The 22,381-nt window shown below is 39.8% G+C and overlaps 1 protein-coding gene across 1 annotated transcript in view; it reads right to left on the bottom strand.

The window, feature by feature from the left end:
• LOC113010939 (uncharacterized) overlaps positions 1-22,094 on the bottom strand; it is a 31,282-nt gene extending 9,188 nt beyond the window's left edge. The window contains exons 1-45 of the mRNA XM_080293307.1: positions 22,002-22,094; positions 21,858-21,893; positions 21,528-21,735; positions 20,239-20,382; positions 19,996-20,152; positions 19,872-19,899; positions 18,729-18,834; positions 18,553-18,645; positions 18,139-18,202; positions 17,956-18,054; positions 17,767-17,870; positions 17,240-17,378; positions 17,030-17,148; positions 16,795-16,944; positions 16,516-16,686; positions 16,123-16,432; positions 15,925-16,001; positions 15,580-15,785; positions 15,286-15,409; positions 15,022-15,158; positions 14,671-14,926; positions 14,347-14,589; positions 14,065-14,241; positions 13,812-13,957; positions 13,632-13,722; positions 13,152-13,541; positions 12,919-13,045; positions 12,618-12,736; positions 12,318-12,514; positions 11,906-12,089; positions 11,436-11,601; positions 11,219-11,343; positions 10,826-11,134; positions 10,535-10,738; positions 10,132-10,428; positions 9,843-9,947; positions 9,244-9,339; positions 8,843-8,977; positions 1,363-1,563; positions 1,115-1,258; positions 872-1,028; positions 751-778; positions 556-664; positions 301-393; positions 52-115 (exon numbers count right to left, since the gene is read on the bottom strand). Coding sequence (XP_080149433.1) covers positions 52-115; positions 301-393; positions 556-664; positions 751-778; positions 872-1,028; positions 1,115-1,258; positions 1,363-1,563; positions 8,843-8,977; positions 9,244-9,339; positions 9,843-9,947; positions 10,132-10,428; positions 10,535-10,738; positions 10,826-11,134; positions 11,219-11,343; positions 11,436-11,601; positions 11,906-12,089; positions 12,318-12,514; positions 12,618-12,736; positions 12,919-13,045; positions 13,152-13,541; positions 13,632-13,722; positions 13,812-13,957; positions 14,065-14,241; positions 14,347-14,589; positions 14,671-14,926; positions 15,022-15,158; positions 15,286-15,409; positions 15,580-15,785; positions 15,925-16,001; positions 16,123-16,432; positions 16,516-16,686; positions 16,795-16,944; positions 17,030-17,148; positions 17,240-17,378; positions 17,767-17,870; positions 17,956-18,054; positions 18,139-18,202; positions 18,553-18,645; positions 18,729-18,834; positions 19,872-19,899; positions 19,996-20,152; positions 20,239-20,382; positions 21,528-21,728 — 6,592 coding nt within the window. The 5' untranslated portion in view covers positions 21,729-21,735; positions 21,858-21,893; positions 22,002-22,094. The remainder of the gene's footprint in view (positions 1-51; positions 116-300; positions 394-555; positions 665-750; positions 779-871; positions 1,029-1,114; positions 1,259-1,362; positions 1,564-8,842; positions 8,978-9,243; positions 9,340-9,842; positions 9,948-10,131; positions 10,429-10,534; positions 10,739-10,825; positions 11,135-11,218; positions 11,344-11,435; positions 11,602-11,905; positions 12,090-12,317; positions 12,515-12,617; positions 12,737-12,918; positions 13,046-13,151; positions 13,542-13,631; positions 13,723-13,811; positions 13,958-14,064; positions 14,242-14,346; positions 14,590-14,670; positions 14,927-15,021; positions 15,159-15,285; positions 15,410-15,579; positions 15,786-15,924; positions 16,002-16,122; positions 16,433-16,515; positions 16,687-16,794; positions 16,945-17,029; positions 17,149-17,239; positions 17,379-17,766; positions 17,871-17,955; positions 18,055-18,138; positions 18,203-18,552; positions 18,646-18,728; positions 18,835-19,871; positions 19,900-19,995; positions 20,153-20,238; positions 20,383-21,527; positions 21,736-21,857; positions 21,894-22,001) is intronic.
• Positions 22,095-22,381: the final 287 nt, after the last annotated feature.

The raw sequence follows: 22,381 nt of genomic DNA, 5'->3' as shown, positions 1-22,381 counted from the left end.
TGCATGTAATAAGTCTACTTTCAAATTTTCCACATAAACACAGTTACTTACAAGTTTCAATGTCAGCAGAGGCCAGCTTTCCTCGGTTGTCAAAGTGAATACGGATGAATTTCCCCTGTTAGGTGGAAAAAAGCAGATTTTAGTCATCATATAGCCATGCACAGGGTTGGTGTGACAAAGGAGAATGCAAGGGATAGAGTGAAGTTGAGGCAGATATTCCACTGTGGTGACCCCTAAAGGGAGTAGCTAGAAGAAAAAGATGGAGATGATAAAGGGAAAGAAGAATCTAAAGACACTCACAAATCTGGAAGAGTTGTCATTCCTGATGGTCTTGGCATTGCCAAAGGCCTCTAGAGCGGGGTTAGCCTGGATAATTTGATCCTCCAGGGTTCCCTGATGTGAAAATCAAAGACAAGATCTAAAGTGCAAAGCTTCCCAAGTGGAATTGTGATTGTGAAAAGCATCTTGAGGCACTTGTTGCTGTGATTTGGTGCTATACACATACCCATGAATTGAACTGAATTGAATTGAATTGAATTGAAAATGTTTGAAAACCTTCTTCTCTGCAGCTGGATCTTTCTTCCCACTTGGGACAGCAGCAATGCTGGCAAAGTACTGAATGACACGCTTGGTGTTGACAGTCTTTCCAGCTCCAGATTCTCCACTGAGTAGAAAAAGACATACATTTCAAGACCAAGAAGTATAACTCTTAACTGCTGAAAAAAGACCCTTGTTGGTAAAGTTACTTACGTGATAAGGATTGACTGGTTTTCTCTGTCTGTCAGCAAGAGAATATCAGAAGATCAGGGAAAATGCGACGATGTCCAAACAAAATGTCAATCAAGATGAATGCTAAAAGGGATATTTGTACCTGCCAGCATGTACTGGTAGGCATTGTCAGAGATGGAGAAGATATGAGGAGGAGCTTCAGTCCTCTTCTTTCCTCTGTAGGCAGCAACCACCTCCTGATTGTAGACTGGCAGCCACTTGTAGGGATTGACAGTCACACAGAACAACCCAGAGTAGGTCTGATAGTTGGTGAAAAGAGGAGAGCAAAGTGTCAAATATGTAGAATTTGTGGGAGGGCAGTTAGTGTGTTGTGCTGTCAGCTCACGTAGATCATCCACGCTGCGTAACGCTCTTTGAGGTTAAACAGCACAGCTGGTTCATGGAGGAAGGTGAACATCGCCATGTCTTCAATTTTATCGAACTTTGGCGGGTTCTGAGGGTGCACATCGCACTCCTTCACTGTGACGGTCTGCAAATGGAAATCAAACAGTTAACAGCCATGTTAACCAAAACAGCACCAAAGTCCTTCGTAGACACATGTACACACTTATGCAGAACCTGAACTTTATTCACCTTTCCAAATTCGGTGTCAGCAGTGACTTTGTCGCCATCGCGGCTAGTGATGGTTGCTTTAACGTACTCAACTTCAGGGTCAGGAACGAAGCACTCTTTCTTCATATCAAATGGGCGAGTCTGGGCCTCCAGACGCTCCTTATCTGACTTTCTCAGGTAAGGAGCCGCCGCCCCAAACTCTTTCATGGCAGCATCCCCCATTTTTCAACCTGTTACAAATGTGAACGTTAGTCTCTAACAATGAATGCAAGCTAGAATCATTCATTGACGATTATTAACGGTGTGAACTGCAGTCGTTTAGCCATCAGTTACCAGGTAAAGTGCGAAAAGATGCAGGAATAAGCTACAACATCAAAACAGAAGAACAGCAATCATGTCATTACAATGCAGTGTTCTGCTGCAAAATCTTGTATTATGACATTCATGTGAGTGTCACACGTACCACTCTCATAACTGTTGTTGCAGACCAAGAATGCCACCCGCCCACCCACTCATGACATTTTTTTATTGCTGCAATAGTGTGGTGTCAGTCAAAAACTAATATGTACAGAGGCAAAAGACTTTCAGTCAGTTTTATTTACGTTGCCGAATTACAAAATCTCAGCTTTGCCTCAAGCTGCCGTACAATCCTTACACCATTCAAAACTCGTGTTTTAATACTTTGAATTTCAATACAGAATTATGCCATAAAAACCATGATGAGAATAGACACCCACTTACTTAGAGTATTAACAATAAAACTTGCACATTTCTAGTTAAACCACAAAAACGTAAGTCCTAACTGAGGGTCATTCCCGTTCAACTCAAACCAAGCACAGCTTTTACCTAGGGTGGGTTGGATTCCAAAAAGAAGAGCAGGATCTGTCAGGACTTGCTGTTTAGACCAGAAGAAAAAGCAAAACAAGAAAAATTCCATTACCACTACCACACAGCATCATAATTTATTACCCCACACTAATACGATGTACATGTAAAGTATGGTGACCTTCTATTCTGAACATTAAATTATATGTAAATGTTTTGCTTACCTTTGACTCTAAACCTTCAATCAAGTGGAGTGAAGAGCCCTGCAGCTGACATCTGCCCTTCATCCTTTAATAAAGGTTCTTTATCCACCAAATATGGCCTGAATTTTTGGAGAAAGGTTACACATTAAAAAAGCATTCTCCTAATTGGGTAAGTTGTACTGCTGCTATTTGTTGCGTTCACCTTGTGACAAGCAGGGCGAGAACAATACAGGACAAAGAAAGGGGAGGGCAAGAGGTGGGGATCAGGGACAGGCTTGATATCAAGTGACTCTTATTTTATTCGTTTAATTCGTAACGGGTAACTTTATATATTGTTTGTAATACTGATGAAATTCAGTTTAATACTTCAAGTCATATTTACAATCTTAATATTTATATTTGTCTGGGTTTTACTTACTAGAATAATCCACATGTATTCACTATGTCTGAAGAATCTTCAGCCTCTGTTCTATAAAGTCATTATTGTCACATGGTGTTGGTTGTTTGCTTACAGCAGCTGATAATCTTTCCTGATTACAACTTGCATACAAGGCAAAGCAACAAAACCAAGAGCAAATGGTCTGTTTAGATTCAGGGGTTATGACAATAATTCATTCAAAACCTGGTTACAAACAGTAACTTTCATTTTACTACTTAGCACCAGTCAATTCAATGCCCCTTTTCCAAATTCCAAACAAAGTAGACAAGCAAAATTAAAAAGACTAATTTGCTCCTAAAATATTGTACCTCTTGAACAGCTTTGGCCTCATTGCTCATGCTAAGATGTTTAATCAGAAAGGCAAACTTCAGCAAAGGTCAGGCATGTGAAAGGAAGGTGAAAAGCATTTCTGGAGTCACTGCTGCTGAAACAAAGTATAGCAGCTGTTGTCAAGTGAGAGCTAAGATCAGGGATCACTCACCACTGTTCTGCCCAGTTTGGTCTTCACCCTTTGTCTCACAGTGTCGTCATGGCATTGTTCCCTCTCCTTTGGCCTTGAGGACAAAGATAACCCTGTGAAATTCTTGTCTGGATTTTTTCTCTCTGATTGTGAAGGGCGGCAGTAGCAGAAGTGCATTCTTTGATGTCACGATGGACGGGGGGTAACAGGTGCACATCACTGAAAATGCTCCATATGTTGAAATGTATCTGTTTGATGGTGTTTTCTAAATGTTTGCATTAAAGCACTGGGAAGTTTTAGCTAATTAGGGTTTTATGCCAAGTATTTTCTTTGCCCACAGTCATTGAACATTAAAATTAGATGAACATTGTCGTGGGGAGAAGCAGAGACTTTATGTGACGCAGACAGATCTCCATTATCAGCCCTTAATAACTGAGGGAATTAGAAATTTGGTTTCCTATGGTAAAATGAGAATGACCTTCACTGTGGTGCAGAGCAGTGTTCCAGTGGATCAGAGATTGCTTTCACATTGTTGGACTCATTCTCATTCTCAGCTGTTTAAGCCCCTGTGGAAATCTTCATCTGCTCTTTGGTCCCTTCCTGGCTTCCATCCCTCATCTAGCTGCCTAACCCCTCTAAGGTAAGGTCACATGTTCTTTCATGGAAAATATAAATGGTGTCACTTTATGCTGGGGGTGTCTGTCTAATAATCCTAAAGTATTTCTAAACATCAAAGGCCTAGATGTTAAGTAGTTGACACACAGAAGCCTGCAGCACAGAGGTGACGGTATTAAAAGGCTGTCAAGCCCCAAAGAGTCAAAGGAAAGACAAACAAAGCCACGGCTTAGATGGTTGTGTGTGTCTCAAAGTCTGGATAGGAAAGAATAACACGAAGCAATTCGCTTATTTTCTTATAATCTCTCCATTAATAGTGAAGACCTTTGGGCTGTCTTAGATCAGGGTCAGCTTTCACCTAAACCACTGACAGCACAAGAAGGTGTGCTTCATTCAGTCTCTACTGTCCTGCTGCAGAAGCATAATGAACGGTAAGCCTGTCAAAGATTCAAATAGGAATACATTTGCTGTAAAATGTGCTCTTATTTTCTTAGACATACTCTAGTTTCTTTTTTGTGTGTGTTTATATGGTTTATTTCCATCTATATTTAATGTGATACATTTTCTCTGAAAGTAGCACAGTGAAAATTGATGATGTCTTTTAAAGAATAATTCTTATTAGTTGTTTTGTTTTACAGCGTTAAAATATCCGTATATCACAGTGAGAGATTGTAAGCAAACCTGAGATATGTCCAACAGTTGTTTAGTGCATTAGACACGAGGCTTCTTTAACCAATGTTGTTTAGTTACAGCCTGGTCTAAATCATCAGGATATTATGTTACAACAATTATACTCAACTAATTACACTGTTTTTATATTTGACCAGATTATAATGTGTTACAAAAAACACACACAGAGATATAAAGTTAAAAATGCACATCATAAATATAGTAAATAATTTACTCTTGAATTTGTTTGTTTCATTGTTCTGCACGTAGAGATTCTAATACTGTCCTCCTCTGGTTTTAGGGAAGATTTTAATCATATTTATTCAATCATTTTCTGCTATTCAATCACATTGTTGGAGTATTTTAAACTGAGAGTATTTTCTTTCTCTCTCCTTTTACTTAGTGAAAGTAACTATTTCTAGCACTGCCTCCACACTCACCAATGGTCCTTGTGTATATAGTAGCATAAGATAACAAGTGGTATTGTGCTGATGGCAAAGAACTCATCACGTTACAGTTATTTCATTGAACACGTGTCACATTATGAAGTCTCTTCACTAAAAAAACTTTGCAGCTAATTTTAAGACATCAGGATCAGTGGTATGGGACAAGACTGAGTAAGAGACATACAAGCACTTTTACTTTGAAAATTACACTTTATTGTGGAAATAATTTTTAGGCTTCATTCTGTTTAGCAACCATAAAATTACCATTATTCCTCCCTCAGATTTATTATAAAAAAACAACTTCTGACACAGCATTTTTTAGACCATTGCAAGTAAATTTAAGCTGAATACAGACTCTCATTATAGCTTTTCTATTTCTTTCCTAAACATATTTTTGTCTACTTTGATTACTGCAGCTCGATAAATCTCAAAAACTTGCTGGATTGAGTTTTAAAGGCTTCACACAGAATGAAATCTGCATTTGCAGAAATCTATTTCTGTGGCATATGCTGTATGAAATGATTGTAAATAGGGTGGAAAATATTTTCAGAATACCCACTAACAGTTAATAAAACTTTGCAGATTTGCAGCTGCAACTGTGAATGAATATCAGAAAACAGCACAGAATTCAACACAAGGTGGCAGAAGTTACCCACCTAACATCACACCCCAAACATGATCCTGTGTAAAAAATATAGTGATTAGTAAACTGATTAGCTTCACATGTTGTTAATGTGGTAACACCTTACACTTAATATCAGTTTGTCCTTGAATTCTTTGGTACTTTATAGAATTTTTATACCTTCAAAAACATTGGTATTTTGTCAGTAATGAACACGTGAAATGTAAGTTTTATATGTTATTATTGACGACTTTATGTGGTGCTACTTAAAAATGAATAAGCACACATTAATTTGAATGCACTTTGCTTTATTCTACAGTTACTTTGGAGACAAAGGAGAACCAATAGAGAAGATCCCAAAGGTCTTAGGTGGCCGTCTGTGAGTTTCACTCCTCATCTAGCCCTTTCTGTGATGAAGAATGATAAGAAAGCAAACAATGAGAGACAGATTAGTGACTGAGGACTAACAACACTCAAATGTGTCGGACAATAAGTACACCAGTAGTTGCTGCCTTAAAACTAATATTCCCATCGATCCATCCATTCGCTTCCGCTTATCCTGTATCAAGGTCGCGGGGGGCTGGAGCCCACCCCAGCTGTCTCATGGTGAGAGGCGAGGTACACTGGTACAGGTTGCCAGTCTGTCACAGAGCTAACACATAGACACAGACGACCATTCACACTTACATTCACTCCCGCATTCACACCTATGGGTAATTTAGAGTTTCCAATTAACCTGCCCCACTAACTGCATGTCTTTGGATGGTGGGAGGAAGCCAGAGAACCGGGAGAGAACCCACGCAAGCACAGGGAGAACATGCAAACTCCACACAGAAAGACACCGGCGTGATGGTGGAATTAAACTCAGGACCTTCTTGCTGTGAGGCAACAGTGCTAACCACTGTTATATTAAAATACATATTAGCTGAATAGAAAAGACTTTTAGTCACTGAGAAGCATAGGCTTCCATAGTTGAGTGTAGCTGATGAGCGTCTCTACTTATCATTTCATTCTATACTAATATTTATAACCTGCCTAGCTAAAAAGTTACAGCTAAGCCAAAAATGTGTTTTTATCTCTACTTTTATCGTAGATATCATTTTACTCAAAAGACATTTATTTTATTTTCATGTTTAAATTCTAAATACCAGCAATGATCTTACATTCAACAAATTCACTGAAAATACTGCAAGTAGCAACAACAGTGAGAGCTGGGCTTAAAATTCAGTTATGACACTGATGAAGATTAAGTATTGCTTTGTCTGCCGATGTTCTTGAGTTTGGGATATTTGGGGCACTTTTGGGAAATTTGTAAAATCCTCCACCCGTCAAATACATCTTAACCTTCCTTATTCTGTTATTCTTTGTTATATAATATTATACATTATATATAATAGTCCTCAATTCATCATATCAGTGTCTACCTCAAGAAGAATTTATTGTTTTGACATTTAAACTGATATTTTATTCAACTATTCTAATCTACAAGATTAATATTTCGATTTCAGAATATTATTGATTTTTTTTCAAGAATGTATTCTCTGCAAATGAAAATGGTCAATGTTATTAAATCATAGGGGTGGGGGGGAAATCGATACTGTGTAGTATCGTGATATTTTGTTTGCTAATAATGTATCGATACAGGGACAGCAGAAATCGATATTTTGTTACAAAAATAGGTTTTTGTGCTCTGACTTCAGAGCACGTTGATCCTTTTTCTGAGCAAGAATCCTGACATTCCTTCACTGTCCAAATGTGTTTAAGTTTTTTTTGGCAGCAATAAACATGACAGTTTACTTATTTTAATTTAAGACATGTTTTATTTTAATTAAGTTTAAAACTTTTTTATTTAATGTAAAATTATATTTTGTTTTAATTTACTTTCAAATTCTTCAGTTGCTGAATGGGCTGCATAGTTTTCATAAATTGCATAGTTCAGAATAGCTATAATTGTACCAGATGGTTGCATTCAGTTAAGTTGGACTAGACTGTAATACAAACCGTTCAGTTTGTCAACAATAAAACTGACTGAAATGAGAGAAAGACTGAGTGCGAGACTTTGATATTAGATAAAATGAATATTGATAAAGTTTACCTTTATGTACCGAATCTGAATATCGCAAAATATTTTTAAAAATTGCAATAATATCGTATCGTGCGTTAAGTATTGTGATAATATCGTATCGTGGGATGTATGGTGATTCCCACCTCTATTAAATCACACTGCAAAATCTAACCAATAAGGCAAAGCTTGAGAATAAATAAGTAAAATAAGCAAATAACATAAATCAGCAGGACTCTCTATGATGACATCACAACATTGATCGCTGTCCAGTGCACTGATATCAGAGAATAACAACCACTTGGCAAAAACAACATCAGAGCGTGGGTCAGGATTCTGTTATTGCATCATGTCGGCTTGGACAAAATCAACACGAATGTTTCATGAGACCAGAAATGTAGCTGAAAAATCTTGAAAAGCTTGTCCACATTTAAGGCTCAAGGCGTGTCTTTAACTCACTGAGTTAGCTAATTCCAAATCTGAATTATGATGCTATAACTGGAAATTTAGACGTTTTTGTTTGTTTTGTTGTTGTTGTTTTTTTAATTTGTTGTTTTTTAAGAAGGTAGAAATATGGCTAAGTAAAGCAACACAGACAATATGTTAGCAAGCTTCATTCACTGCATAAGAGGACAAATTAGTATCTGTCCAAAAGCTGGAAATATATAAACACACAAATTAATCACGAGGTCTTTAAAAAGAACTATACATATATTTAGTGGATGGCAGGAGGTAGCTTAAAGCTGTTTGTTACATCCAACCTCTGCCCTTTTTATGACTTATATCTGTTATATTTTTTATTTTTTAGCCTCGTAAAAAACAAACATGTAAAACTACATATTTTTAGTGAAAACTGTCACCTGAATGAGACAAATGAAGAAGGCTTCTGTGAGATGATAAAATAATAATAATACTAATAAAATAAACTTGCACCACTAACCAACCTCTAATGTAAATGCCACTAAAACAAACCATACAACTCAAAATAAATGGATTTTTAAAGCATCGCTTCGAATGTGTTTATTGTGTCCTTTTTTAATGAGCCATTTTACAAATTGCAGAATAAAAACAACTTGAAATTAATCATGTTGAACTGATAATGACGCGGTGAGTTATCATGAACATCATAACAGGGGTTGAAAACTAGAGAAGCCGCTTACCTTAGAGCCCACGTCACGACTCTTGGCACGCAGCTTGTTGACCTGAGACTCAGCAATATCAGCTCTCTCTTCAGCCTCGTCCAGCTCGTGCTGCAGTTTACGGAACTTGCTCAGGTGAGTATTGGCCTGCTCTTCCTACAGGATTAAAAAACAACACAGTCCACAATATTAAGAGGCATGGGGGAGTCGACGTTTCTTGAAGCCACACATCGTAAAATAAAAGGTGTCGGCACAGATGTAGCCAAAATGTTTGTGTTGCAGCAAAAATATGATATGGTATGTATCGAACAGCTATGTTTAAAACTGCAAAAACTTAAAGTATATGTATGGGAAGGAATATTTAGGTTAAAAGAAAGAGGAAAAATCAAAGTTAGAGACAACTTTGTTAGGAATAAACTCACAGCCTCCTCTGCAGCTCTCTTGTAGGCTTTGACTTTGAGCTGGAGTTTGTCAACCAGATCCTGCAGACGCAGAATATTCTTGCGGTCCTCCTCAGTCTGAGTAAGCCATGGAGACAGATGAGAGAAAATAATGAACCTTTGTAATATTTCCGAAAACTCTGTGGGAATTATTTTGTTAATCTGTGTATAAAGGGGCAGGATAAGAGGACTCCTATGACTGAAAATGTATGTTTGCCTAAGATAAAGCAGCACGTCTAATATTTTATGTGAAGTAACAGGAACACAGACCCCTTTACTCATATCACACAACTATACATTAAATGTGCTATTAACTTCCTGTTGCTGAAACTGAAACACAGTAAAGGTAAAAATGTGAAGATATTAAATTCTTTAATAAGAGTCACACCCTGGACTTGCTGCTGACGTTAAGGAAACTTGAATCAATGTCCAAAATTAACTATAGCAGGTTTTCATTTGTGTAGATTTCACAATAATAATAATTGATTTGAGAAATTACTGACTGAGTCAATTATCTTAAAGTATATGAATATATATGAATATTAATTATTTAAGTACTCAAAATGTCTAAAAAAAAAGACCTGGTATGTGAGCTCCTTAATGCGTCGCTCGTATTTACGGATTCCCTTCACTGCCTCGCTGCTTTTCTTCTGCTCCGACTCCACCTCATTCTCAAGCTCCCTCACCTGAAAAGATGCAAAAATCATTTTCTACAAAGACTCTGGTCCACCACAAATTTTAAAGCTGCTTACATTAAGTATAAACATTTATTACAATTTTAGTAAAAACACATCAACTAAAAGACAGTAAACTAAATTAAGTTAAAAAAATACCTGTGATTTTTCACATTTGTGTACTTGTGATTCTTACCCTGGCCTCGAGCTTCTGCACCTGCTTCTTGCCTCCCTTCATGGCGATCTGCTCAGCTTCATCCAGGCGGTGCTGCAGGTCTTTGATGGTTTGCTCCATGTTCTTCTTCATTCGCTCCAGATGAGCGCTGGTGTCCTGCTCCTTCTTCAGCTCCTCTGCCATCATGGCAGCATCAGTGATGGCCTTCTTGGCCTTCTCCTCTGCATTCCTGCACTCCTGCACTGCCTCCTCCACTTCAGTTTGAAGCTGGGATGTATCAGCCTCTAGCTTCTTCTTTTGGTTTATCAGGCCGGTGTTCTGTATATTATTAAGGTATGCAATGCAAGAATATGAGAAAAAGTGTCCATCTGCACTTTAGAAAAAGTATTCATACATCTGCATGGTTGCAGTAAACAGAACTCACCTGTGAGTGCAGTAGCTGCACTCGCTCACTGACATCCAGCAGCTCTTGCTCTGCAAGTTTGCGGCTTCTCTCCGTTTGCTCCAGAGCTGCTCTCAGCTCCTCCAGTTCAGCCTGAAGAAGGTTGTTGCGTCGCTCAACAATGGCAATGTTCTCTTTAAGGTCATCATTGGCCCGAACAGAGTCATCCAGCTGAATTTGGCAATCCTAGATGAGATAACATTATTCACATTAAAATTTATACCCAGTTTGAATGTAAAACATCTGAAAATTCTTTCACTTTTTTTAGTTTACCTTCATATGTGCATGGACGGCCTTAAGCTGTTTCTGGGCCTCGGCTGCCTGCCTGTTGGCCTGGCTTAGCTGGATCTCCATTTCATTCAGGTCTCCTTCCATTTTCTTCTTCAGCCGCAGAGCCTCATTCCTGCTGCGACACTCAGCTTCAAGAGAGCTCTGCAGGGTGTCGATGGTCCTCTGCAGGTTTCTTTTGCACTGCTCCATCTCTTCATCCTTCTCGGCCAGTTTGCGTTCAATATCAGCTTTAATTTGATTGAACTCAAGCTGGGCTCTTAGAATCTTACCCTCTTCATGCTCAAGAGAGGCCTAGTGGGCAAGAAGTTGCAGAATTACACATAATGGCAGTTAGTTTTACTTAAAAATGTCTTATTAATTATTCGGAGCGTGTACCTCAGCTTCCTCGAGAGCAGACTGAATCTCACTCTTCTCCTGTTCCAGTTGTTTCCGTAACTTTTCCAGTTCATGGATACTTTTGCCACTCTCACCAAGTTGCTCAGTGATGTCAGAAATCTCCTCTATGGGATGTCAAACACTGCGATTAGGATGACTTTAAAGTTTAATGCTGTGTCTACAGATCTTGTGCACAAACACCACCAGCAGACCCTACCCTGTAAATTCTTGTTCTCTCTCTTCATGGTCTCCAGATGATCCAGAGCTTCCTCATATGAGTTCTTCAGTTTGAAAAGCTCAGTGCTCAGAGCCCTTGCTTCCTTTTGGGAGCTCTCCAGCTCGCACTGAGACTCCTCATACTTCTGCTTCCACTCAGAAAGAACCTGCAGTGTAACAAAGGCCAACAATAAGTCTGTGTTTGCCAGATTGATTATTCCAATGGACTTATTCCAATATTAGAAATAGTGCTGAAGGAAAGACAGCATTTATAACATTCACATTCACTCTTAACAATTGTGCTCAGAAGGGGGCAGCCTGTTGTGGATTTTTAAAACTACCACACGCTACATGTGTGTTTATATTCTGCTTAAATAACCCCTGTGGGTGCTGAGATTGTTTCTAGTGTAAGGCTTTAGAAGCCACCTTGCATATTGATACTTTTGTCACAAACACTTCAGTGTGTTTCACCTTGTCAAAGTTTCTTTGTTTCTTGTCCAGAGCAGCAGCAGCAGCATTAGACCTCTCTACATCCACCATGAGATCTTCAATCTCATTCTGCAGCCTGTGTTTGGTCTTCTCCAGAGAGGAACATTTAGCATTCACTGCTTCAACAGCCTCCTCAGCCTCCTGCAGACGCTGAGCCAGCTTTTTCCTTAAGAAATCATCATTCAGAGCTGTTTAATTAAAATGCAGCTGTGTGGTGGATAACTAAACTGTGAATTCAACTGCTACAAGTAGCTGCTTGGTCATCCAACAGACAAACTTTTTGTTCGTCTTACATTTTAGTAGGAACATAATACAAACAAAAAGCTGATCTGATAGACGAACGGTAAAGTTTCTTTAGGATAATAAACCATCTATTTAAATTTCAGACTCTTACTTGGCCTCTTCTAGTTCTTCGGTCCTCTGGATGGCATCAGTTTCATACTTTGCCCTCCACTGAGCCACCTCAGTGTTGGCTTTGGACATGCCACGCTGTAGTTCAGCTTTAGCCTCCTGCTCCTCCTCATACTGCTCCCTGAGCAGGTCACAGTCATGGCGAGCAGACTGCACTGCATGGGCCAGAGCACTTTTTGCCTGTTAAAAGAAAGTTATATGAAGAGGTGACACTTTTTAGGAAATAACCGTCTGGTGCTGTCAGCCGGCAGCACCAGACGGCACCAGTGAAACTTTATTTCACCTTGGTCTCCTCTTCCAGTTGTCTCTTTAGATCCTCAATCTGCTGAGTGTAGGACATTTTCCCTCTTGTGAGTTGAGACACCAAGGAATCCTTATCCTCCAGCTGCCTCGAGAGCTCACCTAATGTTATGGTAAATGTAGATTGTTATTGTTAAGACCCAAAGAACACAAAAATCCTTGTCTGATTTCAGAATAACAATTGAGTTTTTCAGGTTTAAACACTTTTATACAAAATTGAAGTGGATAGTGTTTTCTATCATACAAACCAAGTACATGTAGGTTGTAGTAAAGGAAAAATATACCATTTTCTGTTTGAAGTTTTGCTTTCTGCATGTTGAAGTCACTGATGCAGCGCTGAGCCTCTTCAAACTTTGTCTTGTACTCATTCATTTGATCTTCCAGAGTCCTGCATGCTTTCTCTAGATTAGTCTGAAATTCAACACAAATGTTCAATATGCATGTATTAAATCTATGTCAACATGGCTATGTTAACATTGGAGAAAAAAAATTACCAAATAATGTGATTTTAGCACACCTTTGTCTTCACAATATGTTCCATATTGGAGACCACATCATCCAGCTCCAGTCTGAGCTCACTCTTCTCCTTCTCCAGTTTCTGCTTGACTCTCTGCAGGTTGTCAATCTGCTCTCCCAGCTCAGCAACACTGTCGGCTTGTTTCTTCCTGAGTGTGGCAGTAGTGGCTTCGTGGTGCAGAGTGGCCTCTTCGAGGTCTCTGCGCAGTTTCTGGAACTCGGCCTCCCTCTTCTTGTTCATCTCAATCTGGGCAGCTGTGGCTCCTCCAGCCTCCTCCAACCTCTCACTGATCTCCTCCAGCTCTCTGGCCAGGTCAGCTCTCTGCTTCTCCACCTTGGCTCGAGCAGCTCTCTCTGCTTCGAGCTCTTCCTCCAGCTCCTCAATACGAGCCTAGATCACAGCCAAAATCACTGTTAAAGACTTTCTCACTAATAAGTGTTAAACTAGTTTTGATAGCATCACATATTAGTAAGTCATTACCTGAAGCTCTTTCAGTTTCTTTTGAAGCTGAATGGCAATGGCCTGCTCATCTTCAATTTTATTATTAAGCTGGCTGAGCTCAAAGTCCTTCCTGTGGGGAAGAAGGAAGGGCCACTTATAGCACTACTTATATAGCTTTACTTAATTTGTTTGGAACTTTTAGGATGTGAACGTGCTTACTTTTTCAAATGCTCCTCAAGTTGTTGCTTGTCATTCTCAAGGTCCATGAGACTCTCTTGGGTCAGTTTCAGGTCTCCTTCCAGCTTTCGCTTTGCTCTTTCAAGATCCATCCTAATCTTCTTTTCTTGTTCCAGAGAACCCTCAAGCTGAATGTTATTAGAAAGAAGCAAACTAATGTCTCCATAATACAAAGGAAAATGGTTCACCAATCAAAAAGTTAAGCTAAAGTGGATAAGTTCATTATAATTCTTACATCATCCACTTGCTGCTCCAGCTTAGCCTTGGCCTTGGTCAGAGTGTTGACTTTGTCTTCCTCACTCTGCAGGTCGTCCAGAGTTTGCTGATGAGCTTCCTGTAAAGCTTTCTTTTCCTTGGTCAGCTTGGCAATGATCTCATCTAAAGCAGCCATCTCTTCAACAAGGTTCTTGACCTGTTGCAGGTAAATGATGGTATTACAAATTCTGTGCACAGCTTAGACACATGACTCTTTTTCATACCCTTGTTGTCAGAAATAGAAATATCAAATTAGTCATACCTTGTTCTCAGTGGCATGCTTCTCCTTCTCCACTTTAGCTAGAGTTAACTCTAAGTCATCGATGTCTTTCTTCAGCTCGGAGCACTCGTCCTCCAGCTTCCTCTTCTTAGCAGTCAGTTCTGCATTCATCTCCTCCTCATCCTCCAGCCTCTCAGAGAGCTCTTTGGCTTTTGCTTCCATCTGAATTTTGTGTTTGATCAGCCCCTCACATCTTTCCTCGGCATCTGCAAGATTATCTTGCTCCTAATATTTGATGATATTCATTAGCGTATAAGATACAATATCCCTGGTTGAGTGTATAAGGAATATTGTGATTAGACTTACAGCCTGAACTTGGAGCTGCAGGTCATTCTTCTCTTGGAGAAGAGTCACCATTTTCTCCTCTAGTTCCTTTCTTCGAGCTTCAGATTTTGCATAAGCTTCTTTGAGTTTTAGGAATTCTTCCTTCATGTTGGCCATCTCCTTTTCTGCCTCAGCAGATCTCAGCAGAGGTTTGATCTTGAAGAAAAGCTTCATCCAGGGCCAATTCTTAACCCCCATGAAGGCACGTATGTTCCACTGGATCACAAGAAGTGCATCCCTGTCAAAGATCAACCATTAGTACAACCATACTCATTATGATCAATAACAGTTTTTTTGCTCCTTTCAGCTTATTTATATTTAAGTCTGTCTGACCTCCTTTCAACAATCTTCTGGAATTCCACTCTTGCGAGCAGACCTCTTGATCGAGCCTGGATTCCCGTGATTATGAGGGATAAACGGTCATCTCTCATCTCTTCAAGTTGGCCAAGAAGACCAGCTTTAAAGAATACCTTTAAGAAGCACGAATGACATTAATATATTAGTGTTGAAGAGTTGAATTACTTTTACTTTTTACCAGATATTTCAAAATCTATCAGATAGATAGATAGATAGATGTGTTTCTGACTTTTTTGATACCTTAGTGTGACCAAACTTATACTGGTTGTGATCAATATCCAAAGACCCAAGAAGTTTCTCTGCTCCTTTCTTGCTGTCGATGAACTGGCCCTCAGGGATAGCAGCAGGATTCAGGATGCGATATCTGTAAAATCACAGGTGTAAGTGTCTAGGAGCTTAGTATTACAATTTTTGAAGGAATTGTATAATATGTGATCCTTTTCTTCTTTAAATAAACATCAGTTAACCCAAAAGCTCTTTGAGATTAAAATCTCTCTTTGAAGAGACACATGACCAAGAAGTGGAATGTAATACCTCTGCTTGAAATCTCCATAGAGGATCCTGTTGGGGAAACCCTTTCTGCAGATCCTGATGCCTTCCAGCACACCGTTACAGCGCAGCTGGTGCATCACCAGAGGGTTCTCCATGGCCCCTGGAGTCTTGGTCTCGTTGGGGATGATGCAGCGTACAAAGTGAGGGTGAGTTGACCTCAAGTTGGTCATCAGCTTGTTCAGGTTCTCCTGATAGCACATCATAGAGAAAAGAATTGCCATTGTCCTTCAAAATACATTACAATTCGAAATGACTTTTAAGGTCCTAAATTCAGGAATAATGTTTCTATTAACCAATCTATAACATGTACAGTTATACTGGTATTACCCTGTGCAAAGCTGATACAGTTTGGAAGGAAGAACCTTTCTTCTTGGTTCCACCTTTGCCCTTCCCACCAGATTCAGCTGTAAGATACAGTTGTTATTTGTGGGAAAGTGGGCAGGGGAAGGTTGGGCCAGTAGCTTATTACATGATGCTTTAATAATCACTTGTAAACTAAGATGCTAGTAATTTTTTAAAACCTACCCGAGTCAGCTCCTGCATAATTTGCAAAGAGAGTTGCAAGAAGTTTGACGGTCGACTTTTGGTACAATGCCACAACAGTCTCATTCAGAGGATCCTTGTTCTTCACCAACCAGTTGTTGATATTATAATCAACAGTTCCAGCGTAGTGAACCAGGGCAAAGTGAGCCTCTGGTTTTCCTTTGACAACTCTGGGCTTCTGGAAGTTGCTGGATTTTCCCAGGTGGTTGTCATAGAGCTTAGCTTTAAAGGTGGCATCACTGGCTTTGGGGAACATGCACTCCTCTTCAAGGATGGACATGATACCCATGGGCTAAAGGACAGAAAGTATAAGTGTTTGTTAAAGACTATATTTGTATTAGTTTTAGCTGAACATGTAATTGTACAGTGTTTCACCTTTTCAATCAGGTCGATACAGGCCTGCAGATCCATGCCAAAGTCAATGAAAGTCCATTCGATGCCCTCTTTCTTGTACTCTTCCTGCTCCAATACAAACATGTGGTGGTTGAAAAACTGTTGCAGTTTTTCATTGGTGAAGTTGATGCACAGCTGCTCAAAGGTGTTGAACTGTAAATAAAGTGACAACAGTATACTTGTTGTTATTACCAGTGTTTGTCCTGTCTGTGTTATTTCTTTTGTTGTTGTTGTTGTTGTTGTTGAATTGAGGATTCTTACATCAAAGATCTCAAATCCAGCAATGTCAAGCACACCAATGAAGTACTGGCGGGGCTGTTTGGTGTCCAGGGACTGGTTAATCCTCACCACCATCCACAGAAACATCTTCTCATACACTGCTTTAGCCAGTGCACCCATAGCATAGTACACCTAATGCAGAAATCCCCCTGTAGCTTTAGAATTTACAGATAAACCCATAATGTAAACCTTATTCAGCTGTTGATCATCTTATTACCTGCTGTACATTTTGTCCTTTGGTGACCCACTCGTTTCCTACTTTGACTCTTGGGTGACAGAGACCTTTGATGAGGTCAGCAGAGTTCAGGCCCATCAGATAAGCGGATTTGTCCGCATCTGAAGAAAAAACATGCAAATTTAATTCTTTCAATGTAAGCATCAAATACAGACACGTTTAACTTTCAGGCTTTGAAAGAGCTCCTCTCACCTTCTGTGCCATCAGCCTCTGCCTGCTCTTCACGCTGCTTGTTCTTGAATTTCATGTTCCCATAGTGCATGATGGCACCAGTCAGCTTGTAAATGCTATTCTTTTCTTCTTGAGTAAAGCCCAGTACATCAAAGGCATCCTAAATTAGAAAAGGGGTGTTTCTTACTTATTTTTACATAGTATCAGAGTGTACAGTGTAGAGTTACAGGGAAGATCCAGGGATAACATGGTATTTGCTCTCTGAGCCTTCAAAATCCTGCATTAAACTCGGACTGTCATCTGACATCAGATATTTAATCCAGTCTGTTCAAGTTGTATTCGCTCACATTTCATGATTCAATGACACTCTGTTATAAATACTCCTAAAAGAAATGTAAAGTTAAAGCTGACATCTGGAGTGAAAATTTTTTGTGTGTTATTTGAATTTACAGCCTGTGAGGTTTAAATGTAGAATACCCAAAGTATTAATTGAACTAATATGACTTAATAGCGGCACAGGTGCAGATTATTGTTGCATTTCTACTCACATCAGTGGCCATTAGCTCTTCAGCATCATTGATTGAGGCTACTGTTGTCTCTCCTTGAGAGATGAAGGCATAATCATAAGGGTTGTTGGTGATAAGCAGCATCTCTGAAAGGAGAACCAAAGTTGGATTTTTCATTTTAGTTCTACAGGAGTGTTGTTGCTGGTTCTCGAAACTCAGGTTTTTATTTACCGAGAAGCTCGGGCTTCCTTTGAGACAAGATCTGATAGAAGATGTGATAATCTCTCTCAGCCTTGAGCTGAAAGGTGACACGGGACTTTTCCAGCAGATCTGTAAACATGTTTGCATTATGTAGATAGCTGATCATTGCGAACATAGAAATAAATTGGATGAAAGCACAGCAAAGGGACTTACATGTCTCTATGTCAGCAGAGGCCAACTTCCCACTGGCTGCAAAGTGAATTCGGATAAATTTACCCTGCAATGTACGAAGGAAAAAAAACATTAAGAGCCTTGGGCAGTGTCAGAATATTACTGTATACCTGGAGTATTTAGGAACCACATTATACTTTCAGAAGTATGACAACTTCACCAAGCTGTGAAACATGGTAACTGCAGGTAGTGACGGAAGTGTAACTAGTAAAGTGATAAAGGTGAGCCGCCCCACATAGATTTCAATCCTGAAAATCTGGGATAAGGGTAACACTCCAAGCATGAGTTTCTTTCTGCCTGATTACTGACTAGTCTAAACTCAAGACAAATAGATACAGTACAAGCCTAAGCATAAAAAAACAATCAAATGAGTTACTGTTATCAACAAAACTTTACAAATCTGGAGGAGTTGTCATTCCTGATGGTTTTGGCATTCCCAAAGGCCTCTAATGCCGGGTTAGCCTGGATGATTTGATCCTCCAGAGTACCCTAAGAAAAAAAAAGCAAAACTTTTATTCAAAACACTTACACTGCAGGAAAAGCTCTACATCCTGTAAATTGAAGATTCAAACCTTCTTCTCAGAGCCTGTATCCTTTTTCCCACTTCCAGCTGCAATGCTGGCAAAGTACTGGATGACTCTCTTGGTGTTGACAGTTTTCCCAGCACCAGATTCTCCACTGAAAACACAAATAGAATGATCAAACAAACAGGACACATTATTCTTCTGGCTGTTCCCTGCACGTCCAGTATATCCACCATCCCTCCTGCGCACATGTTCAAACCATCTTAGTCTCGCCTCTTTAACTTTGTCTCCAAGCTGCTTAGCTTGAGCTGTGCTCATTTCTAATCTCGGCCATCCTGGTCATTCCCAAAGAAAATCTTTGCATTGTCAACTCTGCCACCTAAAACTATTCACCATACATCATAGCAGGTCCTTTTCATCCATCCTTTTCACTCTTGCTGCAATCCTTCTGTCACAAATCGCCCCTGGCTCTCGTCTCCACCCACCCTGCCTGCACTCTGTTGTTCGCCTCTCCTGTACACAAAAACATTGCTTTGGATGGTTGACCCCAGGTATTTAAATTCATCTGCCTTCGCTATCTCTTCTCCTTGCATGTTCACCTTTCCGCCTGTCTCGCTCTCATTCACCCACACCTCTCCAGACTTTCTTCCAAAGGCTCCCACTTTCACTACAGATGACAGTGTTGCCTGCAAACGTTACAGTCAGCCTGTCCCTCACCAAAGCAAGCCAGAATGGACTCAGACCCTATTCCCGTTGCCTCGCTTAGAACTCAAGTAGACAATCCAGTCATCTCTATAATAAGCCACCCTCTCTCACTGTACTTGATTTGTCTATGGCAACAAGTGAAAAGCGCTATATGAGTTCATTAGAATATGTAATACGTATTAACTGTTTTAGAGATATTAGCGACATTTTAAAGCCTTCTTTTGAATTTCTTCCCTATTAAATTAATGAAATGATGCCAACATTAAACCTTTCCAATATACCATACTAAGATCTTCTGTTCAAGGACTTCATTTACATACTAAACTGACAAAGCACCACTTAAGCTAATATTCCTGTGGTTAAGTAGACCATCGAGCATGTCAGCAAAAACTGAAAGGTTTCCAGATGCCACTTAGTACAATTCTCACTGTATGATTTACTGTAATTGCCAAGATCAAACATACAGAGTCAAAATGAATGACTTACGTGATGAGAATTGACTGATTTTCTCTGTCTGTAAAAGAGCAGGACATATAAGTATTTTAGGACAACTCTTACTACAAAATCTTATTTTAATTTCAACATGCTTCAACAATGGAAGGTAAATTACCAGTTAGCATGTACTGATAGGCATTGTCAGAGATGGAGAAGATATGAGGAGGAGCTTCACTCCTCTTCTTTCCTCTGTAGGCAACGACCACCTCCTGGTTGTAGACTGGCAGCCACTTGTAGGGATTGACAGTCACACAGAACAACCCAGAGTAGGTCTGATAGTTGGTGAAAAGAGAAGAGCAAAGTGTTAAACACGTAGAATTTGTGGGAGGGCAGTTAGTGTGTTGTGCTGTCAGCTCACGTAGATCATCCACGCTGCGTAACGCTCTTTGAGGTTATACAGCACAGCTGGTTCATGGAGGAAGGTGAACATCGCCATGTCTTCAATTTTATCGAACTTTGGCGGGTTCTGAGGGTGCACATCGCACTCCTTCACTGTGACAGTCTGCAAAAAAGGACACAGTAGGTCTTAATATGGACTTATTTCCAAAATATTGTAGGAAGGAGATCTATCAGTCTAGGATGAATTATGCCAAACAGTTTGAGAGGAAAAGAAGAAAAGCACAAAACGAAGAAAAGCATGTATAACCCAGTTAAGTCGGTTCGGTGAACAGGAGTACACTGGAGGACTGCTGTACCTTTGACAAACATAATTAATTATGGCTATCCACTTTAATGTGACAGTACAAAATTGGCTTGTTAAAAAGGTTGCAAAAGTACCCATTCATTACATAAATGCACTCATGGTTGGACTGGCTCTTGTCTAGTCTTATTGTTGACTCAAAGCTTTATCCGTTTCATGTCTTAGAGTTAACCAGCTAGTCTGGAAGTTCTTAATGCAGATCCTCGCAGCTGCAAGGCTACAGTGTGAACTTGTTGGAGTTTTTTAAATCCACTTTGTATAAGAACCTTAACATTTAAGGAAAAAATAAATATTTTACATATTTTCTTTGTGTGTGTGTGTTTTAGCCAAACAGAGGCTGTAAAATAGTAAATGTCTTATATAACACTTTTCTACTTCAGCATTCAAAGCCTCATTCACCGATTAATACAAGCACTTTTTCTACACCCAAGAAAAATCTAACTTTCACACACATCCATACTCCTGTGAACACATCAGAGAGCAGCTTGGCGTTCAGTATGCCCAAGGATATTTAGGCATGCATACTGGAGACTGGAGCAGCCAGGGACCAAAAGCCAACCTTCCAATTAGTATATGACCTGCCCAACCTCCCGAGCTACAGCCACTGTATGCTGATATTGCATCTCAAAATATAGAAGAAATTATGTAAAGCTGTACCTTTTACTACTTGGTCCTAAAAATGGTACACATAATTACCTTGAGGTGTCAAAGTTTATCCTAAGTGGAAAAAGGTTGATTGAAATATATTTTTTATTGTACTCTTGCTTCTGAGTGTGTTTGACAAAATAAACAAAATTCAGCTGTTGAGCTCAGCTGTGTCATGGAGAAAAAGACTGTTCTGGTTGTATCTATACTACATTTGTTAGAGGAAAAATAAGTTCACACCATTTTGGTCTTAGTTAGGAAACCAGCTGTATGAAGAACAGCTGTGCCAACAAATCACTCACCTTCCCTTTCTCAGTCTGAGCAGTGACTTTGTCCCCATCACGGCTGGTGATCGAAGCCTTCACATATTCATCACTGGGGTCAGGAACAAAACACTCCTTCTTCATGTCAAACGGGCGAGTCTGGGCCTCCAGACGCTCCCTGTCTGACTTCCTCAGGTAAGGGGCCGCTGCCCCAAATTCTTTCATGGCAGCATCACCCATTTTTCACCTTGTGTACAACAAAAAGGGACAAATTACTTATGCTGCAGATAAAGATTTTTCTTTTCCTAAATTTTTTACATAACGTTATATTTCCATTTTTCTCCAGTGTCCATTTGGACACACGCTTACCTTTATCCTTACTGAGAAGACTGAGGTGTACTGGTCCTGAGGAAAGATATAATGGAAAATGGTGAGACTGGTCTGCAGCACAGATAAGCCTATAGCATCAAGATCTAATTTCTCTGTTTGTGAGCACCCGTCCTCACGCCTTACCTTGAGATAGAACGGTGACCTGTTGGAGTTTCACCATGAGTTCTCCTTATAAGCAAAGCCCCTCTGCCAAATATGGAGGAGGGCTTTAAGGCCCAGGAATGTTTTTGTGTCTGGTTGGGCTGGGAGTTAGTGAAGGGAGGTGGTTAATGAGTGGTGGAGGGTAATATAGAAATCAGCGGGATAGAGTCTTATCAGTGATGGAGTCTCCCAACGAGGCCATATTAGGAGCTCCGTGCATGCAGTGCCGTGATTAATCATAGGTATCCTCAAGCAGCCAGGGGACCACAATTCAATCTTTAAATAGACATGGGGAGGAATTCCTCTGTCATCATCCCTTAAGTGTGCTTGTGTTGCAGGAACAATACATGTCGTACCGAACA

This window comes from Astatotilapia calliptera, chromosome 18 (genome assembly GCF_964374335.1).
Source record: "Astatotilapia calliptera chromosome 18, fAstCal68.1, whole genome shotgun sequence".
NCBI lineage: Eukaryota > Metazoa > Chordata > Actinopteri > Cichliformes > Cichlidae > Astatotilapia > Astatotilapia calliptera.
The sequence above is the reverse complement of the archived record's forward strand: the minus strand, read 5'-3'. Positions and strand labels throughout refer to the sequence as shown.